Source organism: Rhamphochromis longiceps, linkage group LG5 (genome assembly GCF_057381845.1).
Source record: "Rhamphochromis longiceps isolate RC_006_pf linkage group LG5, R_longiceps_female_GT1.1, whole genome shotgun sequence".
NCBI classification, from domain to species: Eukaryota; Metazoa; Chordata; class Actinopteri; order Cichliformes; family Cichlidae; genus Rhamphochromis; species Rhamphochromis longiceps.
The window spans coordinates 40,473,091-40,483,353 of record NC_140561.1 but is presented as its reverse complement, the minus strand read 5'-3'; the positions used below and the strand labels follow the sequence as shown (position 1 = coordinate 40,483,353).

General features: G+C 44.9%; 1 protein-coding gene across 1 annotated transcript; it reads left to right on the top strand.

Annotated features, from left to right (window-relative positions):
* Positions 1-533: 533 nt before the first annotated feature.
* gdf5 (growth differentiation factor 5) lies at positions 534-9,824 on the top strand. The gene is made up of 2 exons (XM_085408055.1): positions 534-1,358; positions 8,089-9,824. Exons 1-2 carry the CDS (start codon positions 875-877, stop codon positions 9,036-9,038), a joined length of 1,434 nt encoding a protein of 477 aa, XP_085264181.1. The 5' UTR covers positions 534-874; the 3' UTR covers positions 9,039-9,824.
* Positions 9,825-10,263: the final 439 nt, after the last annotated feature.

Sequence of the window (10,263 nt, the reverse complement as noted above, 5' to 3'; positions counted from 1 at the left end):
AAGTGTCATAATCTGTACTGCTGAGAAACACAACACAGATCAAACCGATGAGTGGAGATTTTTATTTCTGCGCTTTCTGGCTCTTTTCAGTGATGTGAACTTTTTCATTACCCTCCTGTGTGTGTGTGTGTGTGTGTGTGTGTGTGTGTGTGTGTGTGTGTGTGTGTGTGTGTGTGTGCGCGCGTGGGGGGGGGGGGGGGGGGGTCCTTTCCGTGTTGCAGCTTCAGTGAGTCATTGGTGGAAAAGAGGGAGGAAGATTTGAGGAGAAATATCGCTGTTAAATGAGTTTGGGCAGCATGACATCACGCGGTAATTAAACCAGTTTTCTGGAATTCCGTTTCCAATTCCTGCGCTCAGGTTCGCTGGAGGAGTTCTTCGAGCACCTGCAGGTTGGTGTGTGAGTGAAATATTTTCACTGGACGGAGTTCAAACTCTGGAGAGAGAGAGGGAGAGAGAGGGAGGGAGGGCTGCGGCATTACGCCATTCTTCCCTCTGAGAGAAAAAAAGGGGGATTTAAAGAAGTTTCTTACAAGACTTCCAACAGTTCCGCGGAGTGTTTATGCGCCTCTCAGCCCGGGCTTTGCGTTCTGCTGTGCCGGGTACATCTCTCCAGCACTATGCTCCTCACACATGACGCGTGGGACAATAAAGCTGTGCGGGATTTGTTTCTTCTGCTTGTAGACGTCCGTTACAGTCTCTGCTTTCACCGCCTGGCACGTGTCTCTGGCGAGTTTCAGGCGGGGGCAGCAGCTTTTGTGCATTTCTCGTGAGGATGACCCACTCGGATTTACTGCTCTTTGCCACTTCAGCTTCCTTGTGATCTCACTGCACTTCGCTACGATGACAGCCTGGCGGGAGGCGAACGCGCTTTAGGATGAAAGCTGTGACGCGTCTGTCTCTGCTGCTCAGCTGCTGGACCCTGGTTCACCTGCATCCCGGCCCCACGGCGCGTGTCCGCGCAGGTCCGCCGGTAATCAGAGGAGAGGCGACCAGGGCGACCAGCTCAGGGCGCACGGATCCCGTGCGCTCCCGGCTCCTCGGCGGGGATGCGCACGATAAGGCGCACGCTCCCGTTGCCATTAACGCACATGCACGAGCGGGTGGAGGAGGTGGAGGTTCATCGGGGAGAAGTTTGGGAAAAGTTGCGGCCGCGCGCACCGCGTCCCCGCAGAGAGCCCATAGTGCGCCGGCTCCGGCGGCGCAGCGGGGGGCCGCGAGCCACAAACAGCCGCTCGTGACGCCGCACGACTACATGCTCGCGCTGTACTGGTCTCTCTCCAGCGGTGACGTCAACGGCAGCGCGCTGCACGAGGCCGGCCTGGCCAACACCATCACGAGCTTCGTGGATAAAGGGCAAGGTAACCGCATCACCCACGAGCCTCTCTGCGTGCTCCCACGTCACTTTTCAGTCCCATGAAAGAAACACAGTGACACGCTGTTAGTGCAGGGATGGTGGCAGACACACACCCAGCTGAGCTGTGATGGGTGGGTGGGGGTCCACGCTGTGGGGGCAGCAGGACAGCTACTTCATGATGCGTTTGTGCCCCTGGTACTCTGGGGGATTAAAAAAGCAGCTGGAGCAGGAGGTTAGAGGAGATCTGAGGAGCCAGAGGATGAGCAGAGTGGCTGTTAGCTGCTTTTAAAGTCTCACTTTAGAATCCACAACAAGTCCAGACCTCACATCCACAATTCATTAACAATTAAAAAATGGGGAGTATAAAAAGGATGTCACTGGAACTTCAGGTGCCACAGAATGAGAGCTGCTTTAAGGGACTGGAGACCAGTGTGGGGGGCACCAGATGAGGGTGGTGCTGAGGGCACAGGCTGAGGATTGTGGCGTTAAAATCAGGAGGTCAGCAGTGAGTGGAGTATGATGAGAAGGAGCGTTCAACAAACTGGGCGTCAGATTCCCTTTCTGACAGCCAATTAGCTTAGCTTAAAGAAAAAGCTCCATCCAGAGCTAACAGAGGATGTGATTTAGCCGAGAAGTTCAAGTGGACGTAATTTTCTCCTTTTAGTTTTTCTCCTCTTCCAGCAGTACGCAGTCATGTGATGTTTTAGATACTGAGGTCAGTCATCCAAAAGCTAAGGCTACTCTGAACTCTCAGTTTTAGATATTTTTTTTCTAGATTTGGATCTGTGTGATGTCAGTAAGATTAGATATCCTTATATGGTCCTCCCATCACAGAAGCCACACCCACCTGCTGTTTAATCTGTTTTTTGAGAGGCGTAGCCAATCAGAAGCACTATTCTATTTTTCTTTCAGTCTTCCTTTATGTATGTATGTTTATGTAAAAGCTGACACTGACTCATTAAACCACCTTGTGGTGCAAACTGGTATTACAAGAAAAAGACAGCTTGGCTTGAATTTGAAGGAAGTTGATCTCTAGCAGAAACAGAGATGATGCCTTCATTTAATTTTGGAAGGTTTTAAACTGCATTTGAACACAGAAATGTGAAAGTGTTTGATTTTCAGTTATAAACAGAGGCCTGCAGGTGTATCACAACTACTTTCATCAAACCAGATTACAGCTTTTAATCTTTACACATACACCTTTTTTAAAAAAAAGATCCCACTCTCTGGACTTCCAGGTTCATGGAGGGTGCACTTCTGGGATTTTTCTGACAGAACCGGCTGAGCCAATAGATATGTTTCATTTTCAGCTGTAAAATTGCAGTGTAAAAAACCCTAAAGGACACCAGTGTAGATTTAATTTAGGCCGCATACATCATCGATGCTGGATTTGTGAAAACTAAAATAAAACTTGGGCTTTTTTTTCTACAAACAGCTGGAAATAATTATTTAGCTCCTTTCACTCCTGTTTATTGAGGACTTTCTCACGGGCACCCTCCGCTGCACACTTGAATTTCAGCCAGTTTGAGATTGACAGGAAGTGGAATGGCTCTCTCAGATTGGCTTCAGTTTGGCTCGGGTCACCTCTGCAAGCGTACGGTGGGCGGGGCTTATGGGCTTTATTGTAACCAGCCAGGAGGGGGTTACAAGCTGTGATGGCAGCTATGTTTGTCTATATCTGGTACTTTGGTGGGAGAAAACCAAACAGTGGGGACCAAGGGAGTGAGTTTACATGTATGAAATTAGAAATGCATTCTAATAAGCATTTTTCTAATGACCAATAACTAATTAGTCTGGTAACAGCAGGTAGTGTAGCAGAGGAATAATTTGTGTTTGCTGTCAAACTTTCAGCAGTTTTAACGTCTGGAACATGTCTGTGCACATGTATGCACATATTTATGTATATTTATTCCTTTGCAGTTGTGAGTCCGTGTGTGTGTGCTGCCGTGTGTTTCTAACATCTGGTCGGCTCTCAGTGATATATACGGCCTCGTGAGGGTAAATAAACAGTGCTCACAGCCCTCCGTGTCATGTTGTCTTTACGATGTAAAACAGTTTTAGAAGCGTCTTTAAATGAGCGCAGTTTCATGTTCCTGCTGCTGCTGAAGGTTTACATTTCCACCACTTAATGTACTTTTAATGTGGCCTTTATTTGTTCAGCGACTCGCTGCTGACTTCGTCCACATGCTGAGACGAGGAACTGATCACCCCGACGCTCGTTATTTACCTTCTATCCTTTCATTCACTCTTACTCGCTTCCTTTTTTCTGCCTTTATTCCTCCGTTACTGCTGCCGCTCCTTCTTTCTTTCTTCCTGCCACATGCAAGGCTGAACCTACCTCCTGAGGGGCCCTAGAGCAAGGCGTTGCTCTGGGGCCTCCAATGATGCTGTGTGTGAAGCACAGCAGCTAAAACCCTGATTAGTCGACTAAAAGTTCGGTAGGAACACCTGGTTTCGACTCCACCATCGGGCCTTTCTGTGTGACGTTTGCATGTTGTCACTGTGTCTCTGTGAGTTCACTCTGGCTTCCTCCCACCACCCAAAGTGTAGTTAGTGGGGTTAGGTTAGTTGGTGCAAATAGTTAAATAGTCCATCTCTCTGTCTCAGCTCTGGTGACCCGCCTGGGATTAGGAGTGATTTGGTCATTTTCCCCCAGAGTGAGAAATCTTCTTCACCTGGGCCAGCATGTTAAAAAAGCTGAAGCCATGTGTGCAAGTGAGCGCCATTTTCCAGACAAAAGTAGGTTTTTTTGTAGTTATATTACTTTCATAATTTTAGGAGTGGTGATCAGCCTGAAATGTTGAGTTTTCAATTTATAGATCACAAAACATTTGAATTTTAGAGTCTTTCTTGACTAAATCTTGGTGTTTTGGAGCTTTGTTTGAGCAGGTGACCCACATACTTTAGGCTATTGCAGTAGTCGAATCCACCCGGGTTATTTGCTGCATCTCTTCCCCTGCGCTCTGTCCCTGCGTTCCTGTCCACTCTCCACTCACCTGCTTAGATAAAGGCTAAAAGCCCTTAATAACAGCACTTAATAAAACTGTCCATTAACTTTTAACTCCTGAGTAAAACTACTCCATGAACAGTAACCCATAACAACGCTGTACTTTACACGCTTTAATAAACTCATCCAGTCGGCCAACTCTGACCCTTTCCTGGACCAGTTTTGGCCCCTGGACCACGTGTTTGATGCCCTCGATATATCTGCTCATGTGACAAAATGAAATGTAAATCTTATTTAATTTTGGTCAGTTATAATTTTACTGAGTTATAAATAAATGAGTTTGAAAAAGCTCCTTTCAGAAGCAAAGCAGAGATGTTTGGTTTCAGGAGGTTGGTTTGATCTTGTAAATTTTGGATAGTCTTGTTTTGGCACAGTGAGCCCTGTAATATAAATAAGTTTTCACTGGATGACAAAGGGCCAAAGCCAGACATCTCACCTGAGAGCTCTGCTGCTGCTCGCTGCCCTTCTGTCAGCTATTTTAAAGCCCCGCCCCCACTGGACATCCTGAAAGCTGTTAGTAGAGGGATGAAGTCAGAGTTAAGAAGCCAAACATTTAATCTTGTGTGTTCTGCATTTACATACACAATAATCTGTTCCAAGCCGCTCCTGAAAGACTGATTTTCTGAGCGTTCTGAAGTGATAAAGACCACACCTGAGAGCTCTGCATCCCTCCAACATTATTTATCCTCGCTGATTTACAAGTGCGTGAGAGTTTGTGAAACCAAATTCCTCTCAGCTTTAATCAGACTGTCCAAAGAGGAGTGTGTGTGTTTGCTATCTGTCTGCTGTGAATAGCTGCAGGTCCACAATAACAGGCCTGTTTACAGAGCGTTGCGGTCTCCCGGCCTGGTTCTAATGTACTTTTCAATGCATGATAAAGTCCTGGACAGCAGGAGGGGGTGCTGTGAGAACATGTAAGCAGTTTATGTGCATATGCACAGCTAACTTTGCGAGGACCGGAGTGATTTCTCTGACCTTTGAAGTGAGGACATGTGTGGAACATGAGGACAGTAGTTCAGAGGTCTGTTTGAAGGTTCAGAATTCGTTTCAGGGTTCAGGGTTGATCAGGGATAAATTAGGCTCAGATCATGGGAATATATTAGCCGACCTGGGTCCTCACAGAGAATTTAAAACACATGTATCTGCTGGGTTTCATTGGATAGGGAAGTTTACAGTTTCCCTCACTGACAACAACAGAAAACCATCTACACCATTCAGTTCATGCTTTCTGATGCTGTGCACACAGCATGAGTGTGTATACTTGTTTTACATATGTTATCATGGGTCATCAACATGGCCCAAAAAATCATTGGACATCCTCTTCCCTCCCTGAAGGACCTGTACAGCACTCGCTGTCTCAAGAGGGCACGCAGCATCCTGCGGGACTGCACACACCCAGGACACCGGGTGTTTAAGCTGCTGCCGTCTGGCAGGAGGTTCAGGCTGCTGAGGTCCCGAACAAATAGACTCAAGGACAGCTTTTACAACAGGGCAATAGCCCTGATCAATGTAAATAGCTGACCTGACTGGATACCTCCCTGGACTTTTTAGGGGGAGGTAACAATGTTTAAAACGATAACAATAATATTTATATTTATAACAAGGTGCAATAATAATTAATGTGCAATAATAACAGTGTGCAATACACATACACTTATTCTTCTTTTTTATACTAAGTTAATATACTGTGTTGTGTTGTTTGTTACGTTGTGATGTGTCATATCGTGTCGTGTTGTGTTATATGTAGTGCCGACGTAGGACAGTTTTTCCAATTTCATTGTACTACTGTACTATGTATGACTGTGCAATGACAATAAAGAGTTATCTTATCTTATCTTATCTTATCTGTTATGGGGACTTAAAGCTTTTCACTTACCCGTGAGGACATTACTTTAATTTCAGGACAATTAATATAAAGTAAACCATAAAGTGTTACTCTAAACACGAGTCTTTGGATGCTCATTCTTATTATTTATGTCGATTTCCTTCATAATGCCTGCAGTAGTTTATTGTAGATATGGCAACTGACTTCATTCACCAGTTTTTGCATCTGTGGTTTAAAGCTTCAACATTTACATTTTGGCTACCACCATGTTTTTATTGATTTATTTATTTAAAGCAACGAGTTACCATATTTGGACCAGAAGGTAGAGAGCTCAGTTGCCAGCTGTTGGTAGCCCTTTGTTAGCAAACTGCATCTATAGCACTAATTAACAGGTGTCTGTATTGCTACATTACATCCATACAGTCTGAGTAACATCATTAAATATGTAAAATCTATTGGTTAGGTTGTTTCAGAGAGCCTGTGAACAAAGATGGTGTATTTTGTAAGAAGCTACATATGCCTAGCTGTTTAGTGCTAAATGCTAATACAAACATTGTAAAACCAATCCTAAAATCTATTTGGAGCCATTTCGTACTGCAAAGAGATGCTTTGCCCAAGATAGTAAACGGGGATTAATCTAAACACGATGACACAAATGCAGGAATGTGTTTTTCCAGGTCAGCAGAGGAAACCATATGTTGCAATTTAGAAATGTGTCTGAAATGAAAGAAACAGGAATGAGAGCAAGTTGAAGCCCAGAATAAAATAAATATTACACCAAGATTTCAAACACTGGCCCATTGAACAAAAAGAAGCAAGAGTCTGACTTGTGAGTGCGAATGGTTGTCAGTCTCTGTGTGTTAGCCCTGTGACAGACTGGCGACCTGTCCAGGGTGACAGCTGGGATAGGCTCCAGCGCCCCCGCGACCCTGAAAAGGATAAGTGGAAGCTAATGGAAACCAAAACCAATTGAATTGTAACAGGATATAAAAATATTTGTTGTTAAGTTGGACATTTTACCATTTGATGTTATTGATAAACCTTTGAATCAATGGATATTTGAGGAACTGTAGTTCACTTCACATTTTCGCTCTTGGCAGCTATTACGATGTTTTAGTCTGAGATGTCTTCAAAAATAAAAGAAATCCCAAAATAAAGTCAAGAATGCTGTTCTTTCCTTTTTTAAAGGGTAATAAAAATCTAAACAATAGTAATGTTTTTATAAAACAGACAAGATCCAGAAAAACTATTAGGTCCATTTTTACCTGGAGGGAAAATGTCAACAGTATAAAAGAATAACAGCAGAGCCAATGCAGAAGAGCACACTTATTTTCTACATTATGGTCATTCTAAGAGAAAGGATGTTTATCCAGGTTAGGCTCCAGCTCGGCTAAATACATGCCAATCACAAATCCCTGTCCAGTGAGTCTTCAGCATCACTTGGTTTCACAGTCAGACCCACAGCTCAATACCAAGATTGTGATGATAAAAAGGGTCATGAATAAAAGTCTATAGTCTGTGATGGGGAGCAGCACTGAAGGAAAGTACAGTATTTCTTTATATTTCAAAATCTGAGATCAGACAATATCTGGATTATTAAAATGGGTTCAATGAAGATTTCAAGTAGGGAGATCTCGTAAAAGATTTAGTTAAAAAAGAAAGAAAGAGTCAGTTATGGAAGTGTATGGACCTGTCAGTGTATTTCATGACCTATATGCAGGAGTCCATCCTTTATGACCTGACGGGTGGCCATCAGCTGATGGCTCTCTGGGGCTCACATTACAGATTCATTCATTTACTCAACAGTCCTTACTTGCTGTGTTGTGTTAGAAAAGTTTGTTACACTATTTTTCTTTTTGCCTGTCGGTGAATATTTACCTGCGCTTTCGTTTCTAATCACAGATGAACGTGGGCCCCAGCTGCGACGGCAGAGGTATCTTTTCAACATCAGCTCTCTGGAACGGGATGGGCTCCTGGGGGCCGAGCTACACATCCTGAGGAAGCGCCTGCCTGACCCTCGCAGAGTCTTGATAGGCTACAGAGGAGGAGAAGGAGGAGGAGTCCCGTCACCGCTCCTAAGGCTGCACACCTGCGCTTCAGGCAAACAAAAGGCCGTTCTTGTCCAGATGAAGGCCGTAGAGGATCTGTTCAGCAGCACATGGGAAGTGTTTGACGTTTGGAAGGTGTTCAGGGGCTTCAAAACCCAGAAAGGCCAGCATTCCCAGGAGCTGTGCTTTGAACTGGAAGCGCTGGAGCACGGAGGCGGTCGCCCCATGGACCTTCGCGCTCTGGGATTCGCTCGACACGGCAGGACCAACAAGGAAAAAGCCTTCTTCTTAGCATTTGGGAAAAGCAAGAAGCGTGACCTTTTTTACAAAGAGATCAAAGCGCGGTCCGGCCACGACAACAAAACAGTCTACGAGTACCTGTTCACCCAGCGACGGATGAGACGGGCACCTGCTGCGAGGGGAGTCAAAAAACCCGTGCAGCAGTCCCTGCCACAGTCCATATCCCAGCACCAGACAGTGAAGGCCAGGCTGCGCTGCAACCGGAGACGGCTCCACGTCAACTTCAAGGAGATGGGCTGGGACGACTGGATCATCGCGCCGCTGGAGTACGACGCCTATCACTGCGACGGCGCCTGCGATTTTCCCATCCGCTCACACCTGGAGCCGACCAACCACGCTATCATACAAACCCTGATTAACTCCATGGACCCAGAGTCAACGCCGCCCACTTGCTGCGTCCCGACACGGCTCAGCCCGATCAGCATCCTCTACATCGACTCGGCCAATAACGTCGTCTACAAGCAATACGAGGACATGGTGGTGGAGTCGTGCGGGTGCAGGTAGCAGACACAGCAAAGACTTTTCAATATTATATTCAAAGCTAAAACTGGAGTTGGTATTTCAGGCTCACTGCTATGCAACGCACATTACTCCTCACACTCAAGTGGGCTTACAAGAATGCATACCAGAGACTATTTAAGACTAAACAGATGAAGATAAACTCACGGAGGTGATGCTCTGAAACGCCCACTCACTGTGTAATGTTGATGTTGGTAGTGATGAGCAATATGCATCCAATACAATCCAAATAATGGAAACACGACCCGATGAAGAAAGACTCGTTTGGACTGTTTCGTACGGACTTTTTCCTTCTTCTTAGATTTGTATCAAGTTGCTGATTGTTGTAAAGAGTTTAAAATGCCTTGGAAAAATGAAGTGTTATACTTAAAAATGCTCTTTTCCAGCACTTATCTGATGAAGTCATTTGTATGCCTTATCCAAGACCTTTTTGTAAAGCATGTCAAGAATTTCTGATGTATAAATACGAGCCAGGGATGAAGTGCTCATCTGACCTGCTCCAAATTTGGGAAAGCTGCATAAACTCGTGTTCAATAAAAAAATGTCTAATTGACTGAGCTCCAAACTCCTATCAGTGAAAACCTCTGCCCCCCACCCCCTCGAGGATCTGCAGACTAAACTATCGGAGGAATTTGTGAGATTTACAGCTGCCAAATTTACAATTTAACCCAGAAATGACTGTTTGATGTGGAACATGAGTGTTTTACTTGGCTGGCTTGATAAACTGTTGCAAAGGTCTAGTTAAAATTACGAGGAGTTAGGTTTTTTAACTTTGTGCCTATTAAAGGGGACCTGTTCTGCTCATTTCCAGCTCCATCTCTTTATTATAGACTCTGCAAGTAGATTTGCAGGCGCTGAATTCATCATCTGGGTGACTACATATAAAAGATGGTCGAAGCCTCTGTGATGTAACCCACTGGGCTGTGGACTCCACGTTTTGAAATCTCAGTGTCAGCATTTTTCCTCTGGAGCAGGAGCTGGCTGTGAATTATCAGCTGCATTAATAAATTGTACATATATCTGTAAGTTAGCACTAAGCCCCATAAAATAAGATAAGATCAGATAAAACTGGAGCACAGACGTCTCAGACGATCTGGCTAACCACAGAGATAATTGCATCACTCCGACATGTACCTTACTCCAAAACTGACTAACAGCACAAACTGGTCCAAAGATCCAGTTCAGGGACTTCAGTTACCAAAATTATTTC

What these genes read in the sequence shown, in the direction of transcription:
- gdf5 (XM_085408055.1), top strand. Translation starts at nt 875, where the DNA reads ATGAAAGCTGTGACGCGTCTGTCTCTGCTGCTCAGCTGCTGGACCCTG. An exon ending in CTTCGTGGATAAAGGGCAAG is followed by an intron (nt 1,359 to 8,088) that starts GTAACCGCATCA and finishes TTCTAATCACAG; the next exon opens with ATGAACGTGGGCCCCAGCTG.